The 18,049-nt window shown below is 47.3% G+C and overlaps 1 protein-coding gene across 2 annotated transcripts in view; it reads left to right on the forward strand.

Moving 5' to 3' along the window:
• Positions 1–1,513: 1,513 nt before the first annotated feature.
• The window catches only part of NXPH1 (neurexophilin 1), a 136,405-nt gene continuing 119,869 nt past the window's right edge, over positions 1,514–18,049 (forward strand). Inside the window, exons 1-2 of one of the 2 annotated variants that reach the window (XM_058814642.1) lie at positions 1,514–1,636; positions 2,593–2,754. In XM_058814642.1, the coding sequence (XP_058670625.1) occupies positions 2,701–2,754 (54 nt within the window). In that variant the 5' untranslated portion in view covers positions 1,514–1,636; positions 2,593–2,700. Of the gene's footprint in view, positions 1,637–1,682; positions 1,890–2,592; positions 2,755–18,049 lie in introns of those variants that run through there. The other variant, XM_058814634.1, reaches the window with a different exon arrangement.

Consider the following 18,049-nt stretch of genomic DNA (forward strand, 5'->3'; position numbering starts at 1 on the left):
AGTCCCTAGGCAGCTTGAGCCTGCACTGCAACGCAGAGGCTGTCTGGAGGGGCAGGATGACAGTATGATTCCTCACAGGCTGCACACTTCTGTTCAAAGCTGTGACATGAGCATTCTGCATGTCTAGAAGAGTGATGGTGCTGGAAGCATATGGAGGTGTCCATCTTCCAGGTGTTTGGAGCAGAAATGGCTATGGGGGAGGGCTCTGGTGCGGCTCTTTCAAAGAGTACTCATTACCTTCCCCATTCTTTCCCTGCTCCCCTTTCATTATAGTGTTCCAAACTCAGACCCCAAAATTAAAACATATTTAAGTATTAAGTATTTTACAGCTTGATACTGAAGTCTCAGATCACAGATATTAGTTACCCCTATGTGCTCTGAGAGAAGATTTGACAGGACAACTGAAGTCTTCCTTTTCCTTACCATTTCCCTCTCTGTACAGCGTACTGGCGTGCTTCTTGCTTTGGCTTTGGGAAATGATAAATCTGAGGTTTTCTATTGAGCTTGGGCATCTGGTAAGGCTGCTCTGTGCTGCTGGTATCCTCCCCTTCACCCTGTCCCAATGTCACGCTAGTAATGATACCGTTTAGGGGATGGAAGGGTGTATGAAAAACATCCATAGGATTCTTTGCAAAGTAGAAGTAAAAACAGGTCGGTGAGACCTTTCCATTTGTATGACAGCTGGCAGGATAAGCCACAACACCCGATAGTGGTGAGCTTTCCAGCTTCACTCCGAGGGGCTGTCCAGCTACAGGTTCCTGCTGGAGCGGGAGAAGCCACCCTTCCATCGTGGAGCCTGGCTCCCGCAGCCGTCATCCATCTGGGCTCCGCGATCCTGCCACCTCCGCGCCTGGCTGGCGGGCGCCCGCTGACTTCCAGGCGGAGCAGCACTGTCGGTGCACGGGACACCGCGGAGGGAGGCGGAAAAACTAAAATGAAAGGGAAGAAAGAGGAAGAAGATGCTCTGCCGTGCTCCTTTAAGGCGGACAGCCGGTTCCCGCGGGAGGGCAGAGAGGGAAAGGGCTGTGCCCAGGCAGCAGAGCGGGCAGCAGAGCGGGCAGCAGGGAGGGCAGGGAGGGCAGCGCCGCTCCCGGGCAGAGGCAGGCAGCAGGGCGGCTAGGGCAGGCAGCAGGGACACGGCAGACAGAGGGACAGGGCAAACAGAGGGACAGAGCAGGACACACGGCGGGCAGCAGGGACAGGGCAGGCAGCAGCGCGGGCAGGGTGGGCAGGGCGGGCAGCGCAAGGCAGATCGCGCCGCCCGGGGAGGGCTCTAATTCATCACCCCGTTCAGCGGAGAGGATGGGACGCTGCTAAACTCCCCTTCCTCCCTCCTCCCTTCCCCCCTCGCCTGGCAAGCCCCCCCGTCCTCCCCCCTCCGCTGCTCTTTCTCTTTCCCCAAGCAGTGAGCCTCGGACAGTGCTCGGCTCCAGCGCTTTATTTTAAGATGATCGGCCAAGGTCTTTGCAGATAGATTTTATCTGAAGTTAAATAGCAGGCGCTCGCCGCTCACTCGCCAATAAGTCATTTTTAATAGAGACAAATCGCTCTGGACGCCCCGGAGCGCCGGTGCCGCCGCTCCTGCCCGCGCCCCCCGCCGAAGGCGAGCGGGCAGCCCGGGCAGCTCCCTCCTTCCGTAAGTGTCCTGCTCGGCGGATCCAGAGCGCGGCCGTGTGCGGAGAAGGGGAGGCAAGGGGGGGAGAGCCTGCCAGCCGCCCCGCCGCCCTGACAGTGCCTGCGCTGGATGCACAGCGGCCGCGGGACCCCTCGGCGCGGAGCGCGGCCAGGAGATGCGCAGGGGCGGCGGGCTGCGCCGCGGCACTCGGCCCCTCTAGGCTCGCCCATGGAGCGTCCCGCGGAGCCCCGTCCGCCGTCGGATCCCGCACGCCGTACGTATCCCCAGCGCGGCCCCCCCGCGGCGGCGGGGCTGTCGGCGGGCCGCGGGGGCGGAGAAGGGCTGGGGCCGGGGATGGGGGTGCTCGCCCGTCGGGGCGCCCCGGGGCGCGGTCCCGGCCCGGGGCAGGGCACGGCGCGCCTTTAGGAGCGGCAGAGGGAGGTGGGCGCTTGCAGGGGTAAGCAGGTCCTGCTCGGGCGTCCCGAAGGCGAAGCTCTCTGCCTCGGCTTTAAGCGCCCACAAGCATCCGGAGCCACGACCCCAGCGTCCGCTGTCGCCTTCTCCCCGCGCCGCTCCCTAGCTCGCTACCGGGGCTCCGCAGCCGACCGGCGGGCGGCTGCCGCCCGGTCCCCGCCGGGGGCACACAGACAGGCAGGGCTGGCAGTGGCACCCCCGGGCCGTCCCAGCCCACACCACGGGGCTCTCCCGCCCAAGGAAAGGACCGAGCGCCGGGGAGCGCTGCCTGTAGGCGGTCTGCCGCCACCTCGGACCGTGCGATCACTTTGCTTTGACGATGGATTAACTCGATTTTAATCGTTTTTTGTTTCGCCCACCCCCCTTCACACACCCCATCTCCTCCTTCTCTCCCGCCGCCGCCCCCCCGCGCCCCCCCTTTCCCTATACACCTCTGTTCCCCCCTTGTGCTGAGCCTAACCTTGTCTTGTGGTCATGGGATCTATAATTTCGTTTTTGTCTAGGCTGGTGAGAGCTCTGCTTGTTCTGTAAAGTGGATGTCAGGTGGATCTATGTTCTGGAAGGAACAAAGAGGCAGCGAAAGCAGCGCGGGGGAAGTTTGAGCGGCGAGGATGCAGGCTGTGTACTGGTACGCGGTCCTTCTGCTGCAGCCCACTCTCTACCTGGTGAGTGTCCCCGGCCCCTCTCACGGGCCGGGCATGGGGATGCTCGTCGGGGAGCAGGGCGCCAGCCTGGCGGAGAACGAGCAAACTCACGGCAACTACTGGCACGCCGCAGCCAGCCCTGCCCCGTCCTCCTGGGGCCGGGATGGTGCGGGGCGGTACGGGTCCCGGCCGGGAAATCTCGGCGGGGTGCGAGGACCTGAAACTGCTCCGCGGGGACGGGGTGCTCCGCCGGGCCGGACCAGGGTCGGGATCTCCTGGGCTGCGTCCCCCCGTGCTGCCTCCCGGACCGGTCCCTGTGTGTCTGCGCGGGCACCAGAGCACCGCCGCGGGGGCGCCCGGCCAGGCTGTGGGATGGAGGCAACTTCGTGCCCTCCGCTCCCTGCCGAGGGTGGGAGCCCCTCCGGAAGGGAACCCCGCCGTGTGCCACTACGGGCGGTGCGGCACAGGCGGGCGGGCACTCGGCGGCGAGCACAGCTAGTGTTTTCCGCGAGAAGTGTCATTGACTTTCGTAGCAAATCTCCTTTAAGATTACCGCGGGAACACGAGTAAACACCGGCGTTATCTCCTTTCACACACACACTTTATTCCCGCTACGATTGCAAGGAACAAAACCTAGGCAGACTGCCCTTTTGCAGTCCGCATCCTCTCTCTCTTGTGATGCGTTAAGCAGGCAAACGCTTGGCGGCAGCTCATCCCCGTGGCTACGGGGGAGGGAAAAGACTTTTTTCCAGGAGCGCTGCCGAGAGAAGCACATCGGCGCCCGTGCTGGGGGTGGTGACGGCGACAGCCCGGCTCTCGGGCTCTGGCTCTCGAGTTCGGGCTGCGGATCCCGCTTTCGGGCTCCCACTCCGGCTCCGGCTAGGGCTCCGGCTCTCGGGCTCCGGCTGCGGTTCCCGTTCTCCAGCTCCGGCTCCGGTTCCCGGGCTGCGGGCGCTGGCCGTGCCGCCGCTCCCTGCGCTGTGGCGGCCGCGCCGCCCGGGGGCGCTGCGGGGCAGCGCGCGCGGCCCCGCGCGGGGCAGCCAATGGGGCGCGGGCGAGGGGGGGGGGGGGGGGGCAGGCGGGGCCGCGCGCGATCCAACCGCGCCCGCGCAGCGCCCGCGCGCCCGGCCCGGCCCGGCCCAATCCAGTCTCAAATCCCGGCCCAAATCCCGGCCCATCCCGGCCCAATCCAGTCTCAAATCCCGGCCCAAATCCCGGCCCATCCCGGCCCAATCCCGGCCCAAATCCCGGCCCAAATCCCGGCCCAGTCCCGGCCCAATCCCGGCCAATCCCGGCCCATCCCGGCCCGGTCCGGCGCCTCCCGGCCCTTCCCGTGCCCGCCCGACGTGGCTCCCTCATGAGGGGTCCTGCCCTCGGCGGGCGGTGCCACGTCTGGAGCGGGCGTCTCTCCTCCCTGCGAATTTTATAGCTGGGGTGGGGGTGGAAGGGTGGGGGGAAATGGGGAGAAAAGCGCGTGGCAAATAATTCTTTCAAAAAACCGGAGCGAGATCGATACGTCGTGTTAAATTTTAAATGTGTTTGCTGGCAGTTAAACTGCTCTCGACTCATTACAACAACAGTGCTGGATTTATTCTAATGCGCTGCAGTCTGAACAACAAGCGCATTAATTCTCCTTTAATTGTAAACTGGGAGCATTTGAAAACCATTCAGTGTGCAAATTATGCTGATTCAATTACCGTTTAGTTACAGACTTCATTACCTGAATACTTTTTTTTTTCCCGAGGACTTGGCATTGCAGAGTGAAGGAGACGATTTTCAAGTTTCCCTCGAAACAATGCAAAATATGACACAGAAAAAAAAATCGGGAATAAAAGGCGAGCTAGGGGGAGGGAATGCGCCCTTCAGCTCGTCTGTGTCTTCTGCCAAAACGCTCGAGGAGGATCCAAAGGATTTCCCTAGCACGATTCTTCTTTCTAACTCCATTCTTCCACGTTTATGCCAATCTCCCCCTATTCTCTGTATTTCAGGAGTGACTCTGAAAGTTTGCATTAGGCCATCACATGGTAACAAACTGTTAGCACCGAAGCATGAAGTTTTGATTAAAGCTTTAATGCGGCGCCACAAAGCAGCAAGGTGCAGCACTTTGTTGTGCCTTTCCATATGTGCACGTCGCTCCGCGTGGACAAAAGCAGTTTCAATTAGGAATTAAATTTTCAATGCTCAAACTGTTAGGAAGGGTAAATGAAATGGCAGCACAAACAGCTTCCTATCGAGTTTGTTAAAAAAAACCTTTTTGAGAGGGGTTAATCATATAGGTGAGAGGGAAAATAGCCTGTTTCCCCTTCGCCTGAATTAGGAGGTGTTCATGGAGAGTGAACAGCTGCAGTGAGGCTGGGCTGCCTTGAAGTCACTCATTTACAGACACTGTCTGCCTTGTAATTTCTCTTCACTCAGCAAACCGCTGCTCTTTTTCTTTTTCTTTTTTTTTTATTATTTTTCCACCTCCTCTGTTAAACCTCTTTGTAAGAAATCTTAAGGAAAAAAAAAAAAAAAACAAAAACAGTGCTTCAGGTTTTCTTCCCCTTTTAACAGGGCCATATGCTATTCAGCCTTATTGCCTGAAATTTATAGAGATCGTGGCCGATCTGAATGAGTAGGAATTTTGCTGGGGTAGAGATGGTTCACCTTATTATGTTTATTGAAAAGAACATTAGTTGTGCATTGCAAGGTGCATTTTCTTCTTTCTTGTTTTGAGCTGTGCAGTTTATTGAAAATGTTATATTTGATTTGCAATGGTAGTGCATTTTCTTTGGCCTAAATGGGTGACTTATTTGTCAGAATTAGGAGTTAACCTTTAAAGTCATGCAGTTGTTTTCTTTCTCTACTTTTAGAAAGCTGCAGAAAGTATTCAAACACCTACACTAGGTCTCATTTACCACGACACTCCACATCACTGCTGTTCTTTCAAAAGCATCTTAGTCTGATTCTAATGGATGATGTTTCCTTAACTAACAGTGCTGAGCTCAAAATCGTCAGTGAGGAAGAACGTAAAGAATAAAGAAAAAAACCAAAATAACATCTGGAGATTGCAGACTCTCTTAGAATTGAGTTCTGTTTATAAGGACGCTGGGATTTTACACCATTCCTTTAAGGGAAACCTTCTTGTTGTACCTCCTACCTAGTTGCCTGTGAACTTCCAGTCCGACACCACAGAACAATAAAAGGCCAGCCTGTTTCTTTTCATTTCTTCCTTATATTTTTTCCCCCTGTGTGGAAGCAGCAAGCTGTAGAAGTGGCTACAGACCGCGCGGGCTGTTAGGAAGGACGGCAAGGATCCCGAGTATTATTTCTCAGAGGGACAGGTCAAGCAGGCCCTCGAAGGAGGAGGCAGATCGTGTTCGTGCCGGCCGCTGCGGAGCCGCTCCGTGCGGCGGGGCCCGGCGGGCTGTGCCCGGCAGCTGCCGGCGGCGACGGGCGCTCGTCCCATCCCGTCCCGTCCCGTCCTGTGCAGCCCCGGGCGGCCAAGGGCTGGCTCACGGCGGGATTTCACCCCCGCCACGGTCACAGGCTCGACTCCCGCCCGCCCTGGGGACACCGTGCCGCACCGCACAAGCACGGAGTGCGTACATGCACCTCTTTTGCCGGGATCACCTCGGCTCATTACTTAGGTGCTCCTACACCGGAGCAGCGGGTACGGAGCTAAAATCAGTCGGAATTTTGCGTGGCATGCTGCTAGGGTAAGGATCCCTCCCCCTCTTCATCCCTCGCCCGGCTTGTCGTCTTCTCCCAGCAAAGCGTTTATTCACCGGTGGCTTTAATTAGGATCCGCACCGGAGCCGGGTAGCTGAGTGCTGAACTCTGTGCAGAACTTGAGCAGCGCCAGAGCAGGAGGAGGGGTGGCTTTGCACCCCGCCGTGAAGGCTGTTCCTCCCGCGGGGGGAGCTTTCCTGCGCGGCGCTTTGCCAGAGGAGCAGAACTGCGGGGCTCACGGGGCACCTTGTTAAACACGGCCATGGCTTTGGCAGAGGGGCTTTGGAAACAGCCTGCTAACCTCCCCGCCGCGCCGGGCTGGGATTTTAGGGTCTGTTTCACACCGTCACTGTAGCTTGGAGGCCTTCTGACAGCCGAGAGGAGCTTCCCTGCAAAATTGTTGTGAATAACAGGGGTTTAAAATTGTCCTCAGTGGTGGCACACTCGGTACAGTATTTGCTGAGGGGGTAAACAGGGGGTTAGCGGCTCCGGAGTTTGTGTACATTTAATTTCGCTGCGTGTCGCACTGTTTGCGGTCATTTCACCCCAGTTAATGAAAGCTGTGGTGAACGTGAGGAAATATCACGTGCCGGCGAAGATAAGTTGGTTTTTTTTTTTTCTTCCGTCTTTTTAAAGATTGTTGCTGATTGTGTCCTACTTTGTCACCGAGGGAAAAAAAAAAGCCCAACAAACAAACCTACACCTCTATAGGCAGAAAACAAAAGAGACAGGAGGCATTGTCCTATCGTAATCACCACCCACAGTATTTTCTCAGAGGCATTTGGTGGTGAATGCATTCGGGTATTGCTTTTTTCCCCCAAATAAGCGTTTTCTTTCAATTTTCAAATTGACGTCGAAGGCAGGGAGGGCGGGGGAGAGCACTTGGCGAGCAGGGACAGAAGTGGCTTTTTGTGCGGGGGAGTTTACGTAGCCTTGAGAAGCTCCCGCTCTCTCTTTCTTAACGAGTTTGAAAGATGCTGTAGCGGTGGTGTAAAGGGAAAAATTACCTTTTCGGAAGGTAAGACAAGGGAATAACAACGGGACCCCGACCTCGTGTAGGTGAAACAAACTTATCTGCGCTCTAGATTTTTTTTTTTCAAGCTGAGGATAGTGTATTCTTTTCCAGGCTTCCTTCCCTGCTTCCTAACCACCAGAGACCTGTGCTAGTTTCAGAAGGGGTTTTCCTGCACTGAACTTTCTTTTTCCTGATGCTTAGTACACACTATTTTAATTCAGTATATAGTTGGAGAAAGCAATCTGGAATAGATTTCACCTTCTGGGGAGGGACTTGAATGTAATCCAACATCCCTGCCTGTCTTCGACTAACCAAATCTTCCAAGTCGGTACGGTACCTAGAGGTGTCCATTTTAACCTCTTTAATATTTCCCTGCATCTCTAAACCGCCGTTTTAATTAACAAAAACCCCATTTCCTAATCGTCTTGGAAAGTGCGGTGAAGCAGGTTAAGAAACCAATTGCTCTGAATAGCCAGCACTTGGAGAAAATGAATGTATGAGCCATCCTAGCCTCCCTAGGATTGGCTTCTGTTCTTCCGACTGGATTTGGGTGAAGTTTTAATGTGATTTAGCAGATAGTTTAACACCCAGCTCGGTCTTCTTGTAAGTCAGCATTAAACCACCTCCTGGGTGCTTTGTAAATACAGCTTTAGCATTTTTTTCATGCGGCAGATTGACATGTTGACGATTCTGCTTTAAGGAATGTGACAATAAAGTTGAAACCCAAAGGCTGGCAAGCACTTCATCAAGGATAAAAAGGTTCTGCTGTAAGGATGTCACTCAATTTATTGTGAAAGTCGAATGAATTACGTTTAATGAAAGTGCTCCCCAGATGAATATTACCAGCAATTTCCTGAGTTGGCTCTGTCAGATTGATATGAGGAAATGCCAACCCATATCAAAAAAGATCTCCAATCTCAATTACTATGCAAGCTTTCGAAGAGCTCCTTTTTATTGATATGATATATATTGGCGGGTTCTCAATGCTGTGCAAACTACTCTCTGTTTAACAGGACAGCACACTTCCCAGTTTATTGTTTAACACTACGTTTTTCTGGCTGTTGTATAAACTTCTGCGAGTGCCCTTTTTCAGAGGGGAAACTGCCTCTCATCCTCTTTCCTTTTCTGTGACCCAGAGAGATCAAAGTTGTGTGGCTGGCAGGCAGCGGGGGCGACGCTCATTGCAGGAAGTTTGTTCAGCCTGGATAGACAAAGCCGAAGGTCAAGACAAATAGCTCGGCTGAGACAATGGCATTGGATCCCCTAATTTTCAGTGCATTTCTACGCAACAATCTAGATCACGGTAATATTTGTTGCGACTAGCAATCCCAGTATTCCTATCCTTTCTTCCTCATTCCTCTAGGGCTTCTAGGGGCAAATTAGGAATTCAGTGAGCCCTCGAAGGGAGAGAAAATCTCTCTTGTCACCTCATCTACATAAGAATTGACTTTTCGAGAGGCTTTTCTGCTCTAGTTTAACTACGGTGACGCCGGTCGTTACTCAAGAGTACAGCTTCTTTTCCCATATCCGTCTTGCTGGGCTTGATTGTGATTGATTCAGTCAGATTTCTTCTATTGCTTTGCCATACTCTTTCAATTTTTTGTATCAAAGCAGAGAGACGGTATTGAAGGACAATAGGGAGGCTCTCAAAACTCTGCAGTAGGACGGGGACATGGTTACATTCACATGTGGGGCTGCACTCCTTGCATAAAGCATTAACGAGGAAGCAGAAAGAACTTGTGCTTAGCACATATCGGGTTAGTCTGGCTTCCTATTTCCCATTCGTTGCCGGATCCGTGTCTGAAACTTTATTCAGAGTATGATTAGTCTACCTGTTATTTATTTATTTATTTGTTTGTTTGTTTATTTTTTAAAAGTATGTTTTCCCCCCCTCTGTCGGAGATGCTGAGTGTTTCGAGCCGCGGACGGCGAGTGCAGGCGCTGCGGGGAGAGCGGGCAGGCTCTGGCAATGGGGCCGAGAGAGGGCTGGCCCTGAGTGTCCCGCTCGGCGCGGGGCCGGGGCTGGCGCTGCCCCCTCGGCCGGGCCGGCAGCAGCGCCATGGAGAGAGCCCGGGATGGGGGAGTGCCCTGGAGAGAGCCCGGGATAGGGGAGTGCCCTGGAGAGAGCCCGGGATGGGGGAGTGCCCTGGAAAGAGCCCCGGCCTGGCGAGAGCCCGGGCCGGATCAGCACCTTGGACAGAGCCCGGGCCGGGCAGCACCACGGACAGCGCCCGGCCCCGGTCCCGGCCCGCACCGCCGGCTGCTCTCTCACAGGCGCCCCGTCCCGGGCTGCTCAAGGTTTTGGGCTGCTGCTGCTTAGACCTCATCCTCAACACGCTGTGGAGTTGGGGCTTGGCTCTCTGTGCCAGTTTTCCTGAAGGAAGGAGGGGACGGGTGGACCAGCAGGTCGATGTATTTATTTACTGTTGCTGCAGACTGTCTTTCACTCAGTGGTGAAATGGTAGCTTTGTTTTCTGAGGAAAAGCTGGTCAGAAGGACAATACATAAGTATGCGGTGGAGCAGGGGTGGTAGAATGAATCTGGGGATAGGAAAGCTGTTCTGAGATGCTCAGGTTTGTCTCATTGTATTCCAGGACCATGGCATCCTCTCCTCTTGGAGAGAGACCAAAGATTTGCAAAAGCATTGGAGTAAAAAATGAGGTCTGAGACATGGCTGACACTGAGACATGAGAACAGGGAGTTATTAATTAACAATGACTTTTTTAATCCTATGGGTCGGGGCAGGAGTGTCTCTCAGACACAGTTGATGTCATTTTTCGGGGTAGTGGCACTCTGAGGCACCTGTGAGGGGCAGCCAGATCTTGCTCCCTTCAATTGATTGCCTGTGTCCTGGCAGACAGTGCTCAGGGTATCTCCCAGCCCTCCACTTGCTTTCACAAGGAGATAATCACAGGCAACTGCCTCCACCCCTGTAAATCCCACTTACTATCAACAGAGCTATCCTCTAGAGCTCTACTGCCTGAAAAGCACTTGTCAATGAAACAGTGACTTTTGGCAAGGCAGGTGTAAGTGAATGACTGATGAAGAGTCCTTCAATAAAGGAATGTGATGGGAATTGACTGGGCTGAGAGGTAAAATAACCCACAATCTCTACCAGCCTTCCAGACAAAACCATAAGCCATTTATTCCTAATCCATATCCTCCCATGAATACCAGTAGTGATTGTGATGCTTTTGCTGGATGTGAACATTCTCCAGTCCCTTTTGATTACACCATATCCCTGTGCGTGGTGTCTCACAACTGCATTGTCTGCTGCAGAGATACTGCTTTTATCTTCCAAATGCCACCCTCATTAATGTCAATGTCTCACCGTCCAGCCAGTGACAAATGTCTCAGGGACGTTCATCTGCCTTGCACACTGCATCATCTCTCCCGCTGCCTTGTCTTTTCCTCTCCGAGGAGAGATTTAGTAATATTTTCTTCCTTACCCCCTGTATCTGCTCAAAAATGTTTTGTCCACTAGGTGGTCTCTGTCCTGCCCATTCACAAGTTAGTTTGTCCTGTGAGTTATCACCTCTCCTGTTAATCTGTTTGATCACTTTGATGACAGATTGACCAGTGCATGCAAAGATGAACTGCTCTTTTCAGATCTGCAGGCTGTCGAAGGGAGAGAAATTAGGCCTACCAAATGATTATGACATTAGTGCCCTCTTTTCCTCAGATTTCATATTCTAACCCAGACTTGACACAAAAAACAAAAGAACAAAGAGCCTGGTTGTTTCTTTGTCTGGGTAACCTGGTTATTGTGTGCACAAGAGCACTTGTGAATGCCCTTATTTTGCTGGGCTTTTGAAAATGTGGTGATAGCTGTGCAGCAGACTTGTTTTAGAAGCAGAGCTGACAGACAAAATAATAGTAGGAAAGTTATCTAATAACCTTGGTTCTTGGAAAGGCACATAATTATAATAGATACAATAAATAAAAATATATTAATTAATTATTAATATTACAGTAATATATGAGACATTAGAATTATATTTATTTATTTAGAAAGAAAAGTAGAGAGTCACTTAAATCTAAGCAGTACAGTATCCTCAGCTGAAAATTAAAAGGTGCTTCTTACCTTCCTAGTTGGAACATGCTCTGAAATAACAGGAGTAGGATTACCAATGATTAGTGACCAGTGTTTTATGATCCTCTTTCCCCTTCCCCTGCCCTATGTCAGCCTTGCATTATGTGTGAGTTAACTTTCAGCTGGCACAATATTTCCTGCACTTGTTTTAGAGGTGCATGTGAGCTACTGGGTAAAAGTAAAAATAGAAACGAGAAACATTCTGCCCATGTATTGAGAACACTGTGGATAAACAAAGACTGCCCTGCTGCAGATCCTATGCCCTGATCCCGCAGTGTAATACAAGAGAGGATTCCATGTAAATCAATGGTTTGTTTACTTGTGTGAGGAGGACAGATTCTGTTTATGTTGAAGATTAAGGAGACCATTTCTGTTTCTGGGAATTGCTTGTCACTATTCAGATACCACTTCAAATTGAAAGTGTAATTGGCAGCTCTTAAAAGATTTTAGCTAATGGAATTTCTGTTATGGGTAGTTCAGACCACCTGTACCATAATATTTTTCTGCACAGTCATTTTTATAAGCTATTCTTGATTGAACTTTAGAAAAATAATCCTTCTGCTAGGCTGTTTTGTCAAGAAATATTGTCATAGGCCTTCAGGTACATAAAACTGCTTATATAAAATTAATGGACTGCTTTTTATATTTACATTCTCATGCATAGCATTTGAGGTCTTGCAAAAGAAGAGATAGACTTAAAATAGGAATAATGTTAAAACTGTGTCTTCATGCTTATTGCACTGTCAGCAGTATTGTAAAATATTGGTGTGCTTAAAATCAGAATGTTAGTTTGCAATTTGACTCTAATTTAGACTAATTTCTGCTGTCACTTACTGCAACTACTCTGTATTACATAGAGATTATTCTTAATGTTTATGTGGGGAATGCTTTGCACCTTGAGGAGATTTTGTAAGAAATATTGATAGGTAAAACATAGCAATAATACTCTACCTCTGTAGAGGACAATTGCTGAGTGAACAGATCTTAAAGGATGGGGAAGATAAGAAAGACTACAGAAATGTGACATAAACGATGTGCATAATAAATAGTATATGAAAACCTTCACCATTTAAAAAGATGGGCTCCATCCAGCTGCCTTTATCTGCAATGGATATTACTTGACAATGTCCACATTTTATATTCCTGCTTTTCTCTTCTCTCTGCTTTCACAAACCATCACATTTGCTTAGCTGACTTGCTTGTAGCAGGTGGCAGTGTAGTACGTGTTGCAAGCAGAGGGAAGTGCATGGATACCTTCAGTGGCATCATATCTGGGAGTGGTCACTCAGAGTGGTTAAAAAACCAATATTATCTGGTCCTTGACAAGACTGTGGTACGTGTGAATCATCATCTATCTCTTTAGCTTCTGTCTGTGCTGACTCAGTGGGACCTCTTGCTGCGTGTCTCCTTCCTCTGTGAGCAGCCCTGCTCTCTGTGCCAGCACAAGTCATTGCTGTAAGGTACCATCCCACAGGATTACAAATGTATTGGAATATAGATTGTTGTTATCTGTTAAATGTGATGAATATTTGCTAGCTAGGGCAAACTGTGAGTCTTGGAAAAGTTATTGTATGGATTAGCAGATTGTAATTATATGGTTCAGTCTTCCAGTCTAACGCCACTCGAATATGGAAATGTATGACTAAGAACATTAGAGGAGGTGCTGTTGTTGTTCTTCACAATTTTTAGGATATTCTGAAATTGCAGTGTTGTAGCAGACACTTCAGAGTGAAGGCCAATAGCTTGCAACTACTTTTTAGAAGCAAAACACAATCTCAACTGAAGTCAGAACACTTGTCTCATATGCTTCAGTGCTTTACTGAGCTAGGAGAAAGTGAATGCAGTATGGTTTTTTCATTTCTTTTTTTGGGATATAAAACTTCTTCTATGGAGGAAAAGATAACACATCCATGTCTTCAAAAATATCACAGAGTAGTTTTTTTGCCAAGAATCTGCTGAATTTACCTCTAGACTACTCAGGATCTATTACAATATTTTTCTATTACCAAGTAGCGCACTTGATACTATCCCTTATCCTAAAAACATTGTCTTTATTATTATTGGATAATAATTAATGAGAAAAAAATTCCTATAATTATGAGATAATAATTATTTTCTGATTAATTTTAATTTTTGAGTCATTATTTATAACTCATTCTGACTACTGCTCCAGCTTTTGAAGAAATAGTCTACAAAAATACATTTATCTATGAAATTAAACTAGAGTTAGGATTTTCAAATAGATAATTAATGTGTCTTTTTTTTCCTTCCTGTAAATATGTTTTTGAAGCATGCAGACAGCACCCTTACTACTGTCTAGAACTACAAAGAGATGCAAATGGTGACATGGCTCAGAAAGCCACGTGTGGCCATTTTGCAGAACTATATTTGAGGTCTAAAGTTGAAGTCTAACTGCACAATTGATGTACATGTTTTGCAGACCACTGCAGATTCTTTTTATTTTTTTTTAATGTCAGAAGAAAAATGTACTGGAACAATGACCATGTAAAGCAAAAAAATGTAGCTTTATTTATTCTTCTGCAAGAAACTTGCATGTTGATTCAGAACTACTCAGCTCAGAAGAACTTCGCCATTGATTTCTTTGGCTGTAAAATGGGGTCTTTAGCTTGATAAATATTTCCATTTTTATAAGATGGCTGGAATATTTCATTCCATTTTAGCTTGATTTTCTTTGTGAGAACTGGCTAGTGATAGTTCACACAGGAAAGAGGTAGTGAACATTTCTGATGATTGTGAAAGAATATGTATGTATGGGTATGTGGCATTCATAGCCTCTGCTCTGAGCAACTTAGTCTTCTGTGAAGTAAAAAAGAGCTGAGCAGGCTCTATACACTTTTATTTCTAGCATTGTTTCTGTCATTGTTTTATTCTTTAGTAAATTTACCCAGAAGAATGTCATCCTTTCTTTGGCCTGCCACAAGACCCTTCCCGTAGATCCCAGTCCTTTTGTTCCCTGGCAGAATGGCTCCATGGCTGCAGTACTCCTTCACCTACAGTAATGACTGCATGGATTGTCCCTAAACTCTGATATTTTACTTTATCCAAGCAGCACAGTGTTAGTCATCTACGTCTGGCACAAGAACAAACCTGTGCTGCCAGCTGCTCCAGGTGGATGATTTGCTTTAGCTCAACAGGTGGAGCTGTGACTTCGTTAGCTTCTTGATTCAGGCTAAATTCATCTCCCTGGGCTGGTCCCTGACTCAATTTTGCTCAGGTGTTTTACACTCTCTAAATCTGTACCTACATTTCCATTGCCGATGGAAAGGATTAAACCTCTTGACCTATAAAACATTTCAGGTAATGAGAGGCATATATGCTTTTGTATTCATCAAGAACAGTTACTCTGTGGGAAAGTGGTGGTTTTAGGGAGATTCTGTGGGAGATTTTTTTCACCTCAGCTTTGTGTAATAACAGAGAAATTAGATGGAGTCTAACATGAGTCTATTTAATTTAGTCCTCTTTGCGCAAGGTCCACCTTGCATGGTTGAATTTTGTGACCTGTTTTTTTGTTAGGTTTTCAAAGATTGTAGAGATGTTTGGAGCAATTTTGTCTTCAGTGTGTTTAGAGGAAACTAGCTCCAGTGGAGTTATGCTAATAACATTTATAAAACCAGCAAACTCATTGCTCATACATGCTAAAATTCTCATTTCATAGAATGCTTACAACTCCTATCGGCCCTTTTTGGCCTTGATTTAGCTGGAGCTGATCAATTGGTGATTGGAATGAATGAAGGATCATTCTGTGTTGGAAAAATATATCATTGGACAACAAGGGAGTGGCTTGACGTGAGTTGGGATAATAGTGTGAGGATCCATCTATAAAGGTTCTTGCTTCTCTAAGGATTTAAATTTTCTGTATTCTCATGGTTTTTTATTCATTTTTCAACATACACCTGTTTAAAAATGTTTTCAACATACCCCTTGTTTTGTCTGATGAATGTTTAGAGAAAGGTTGTTTTCCTATGGATTGTGTATCCCTTGGTAAGTCAGTGCTTCAAATATGATCCTAGATATTCACTATTCATGTCTGAAGTGTTCCTGATACTGCACTTACAGTGGCAAAGTCAGTTAGGTGAACAAAGACAATACTAACTGAAGATTTCAAGTCACAGCATCTCCAGCAAAGAAATAATCATTGTGATTAGATGAAGCAAAGAGTTTCCAAACAAATAATTTAGCTTCCCAGACTAAAATATGCTGGAAACATTCACTGAATGCTTATGAATAAAATAAGCAGAAATCAAAATGGGAGAAGCTTTTTAATGAACAGAAGTATAGGGTAAATGAATCAAATAAATTGTTTGCTATTAATAATGTGACCAGCTACAGTGAGATTCCAATAAATATGCCCAGTGGGGATGGAAAAATCTACACAACTGAAATTACATTGATGAATTTATCCTGGTTTCCAATGCCTTCTGAGTATGCATTTAGGAAACAAAAGCTGTCATAAAGATAGCCTGACAGAAAATGGTCTCAACTATTTTTTTTTTTGAATTGAGATACTTCTCTTTGACAGTGAAAGTAATTTCAAGTTACTTAAGGATGCTAAATGTATCACTGCTTAGGCAGAGAATTCTTAGCAGAAATATCAGCATAAAAGTGACCTCTACTTTTGCAAGAAGACTCATTGGGAATGGTAGGAAATGCATATTATTACCTCTCCCTGAAGAAACAGGAGGTTAGTCTTTAATGGAATACTGTTGGTTCTAAAATATGAATGAGTCACTGTAGTTGCACAGAAATAGGTACAGTAATCAAAAGGAAATCTTAACACAAATTCCTTCTTAGAAATCAAAATAAAATCCCAAAACCCCCAGAATTTGAATAAAGATTCATCCTGTCGTAATTGCTTAGCTTTGATGTCTGTTTTTACAAGAGCCTGTCTCCACCTCTGAGCCTAGACCTCTATTTCATTCTTGACTACTTAAGAATTGTTTACATCTTGCATTGTTGGTGTCTGAGTCAATGTTACCCACAAACCTGAAACTCTGAGTTCAGTCACAGGCTTGGTTCAAGGCTCAAGCTTCAAAAAACTCCAAAACCAAAAAAGGGAATGCTGACCATCAGGAAGCAGTTCTAGTTGGGTGTGTAACACCCTAGACTTACAAAAGATTTGATAGGGTCACAGGACTTTTCCATTCTCATTTTCTCTGTCACTTGTTCATATTTTTCTCATCAGCCCAGTGACTGAAGCTTCTGTTAGGGATTTAAGAGATTCAGTTTCTTTACTTCTTCAGAAAATGTGCATCCAAACCTTACAAATAGAGGTAATTGCTTTAACCACTGCCTGGTGGAATAGTCTTAGTGGAATTTTCTTGATTTTCTTGTTCATTTTATTCTGCTTGGTTTAATACAGTCAGGGACTGCTTTAATCTGAAACAGGATCTCATTGTAGGTAGATTCTGAGACATTTGTGTAATTAAGTCTCTGTCTCTTGCTCTTTGGCCTTATGTATTTGAGTTCACCCATAATGGAAGCACTTGAGATTTTGAGAGCCCTATATCAGAAAAAAAGCTTTATTATCATGTGTAAGAAATTCTTGAACCAGAAAGCTGAAGATATGCTGCCTTGCCAATTCTATTCATTGGGCATACTAGCAACAGCAAAATAAGGTACCTAATTCTAGGAGCATTTGTGCTTCAGAAATGTCAGAAAGTGTTTAAGTTAATTCCTTTTTGTCTCTGGTTGTTTCGTTTGGACAGTTTAGTAGCTTTTATGAATGCTGCTTTCAGGAAACATTTCCCAACAGAAATATGAGGGCAACTAATTCCAGGTTATGAAATTTAACAGGTCCCTTGGACAAAGAGAGTAAGGCTTTCACTGTACTGATTATAGGCACCTTCTGGATGAAGCCTGAAGGGTCTTCCAAGTTTGCTAACAGTAAGCACAGGCAGTTCTGAACTTCATCTGCTTGCTGAATCTCCATTATCTTCACAGCTACATACAAGTCCCGTTCTCATCTTACATTTTAAGAAACCCTGTCAGTCTGTCATAGCACAGTAACTAATTAGTAACTAATTGCTTCTAGAAAGCTGTTTATGTGCCCAAGATCCTGAAAGCATTATTTTTTTTCCTGAAGAGCAATACCTGTGGTTAGCTATGGATGCATATGTTAGCTTGCAACAAGTTACCAATTTGCACACCACTACCCTCACTCCCCATCCATGATTTTTAAGCTTATAATTTCCTTTGTTTGATGATTTGTATCTATCATCCATGCATAAAAACCTGTACTGAATTACTGGATTGCAAGTTCTCTTCATGTCTATCTGCTTTTTCATTCTCAGTGCACCTGCAGGAACTGTCAGGAAAGAATAGGAGAACTTGGCTCCAGCATCTTATTTTGTTGGTCTAGAATATATATAGCAAGGATTGAAGGGATGTTCTTGCTTGGTGCAACCAATTCTCTGGGCTGAAGAAAGCAAACTCTGTTTTCCAGAGCTGAAACATGTATAGGTCATTCTGAGTGTTAA

The sequence above is a fragment of the Ammospiza caudacuta genome, chromosome 1 (assembly GCF_027887145.1).
Source record: "Ammospiza caudacuta isolate bAmmCau1 chromosome 1, bAmmCau1.pri, whole genome shotgun sequence".
Taxonomy (NCBI): domain Eukaryota; kingdom Metazoa; phylum Chordata; class Aves; order Passeriformes; family Passerellidae; genus Ammospiza; species Ammospiza caudacuta.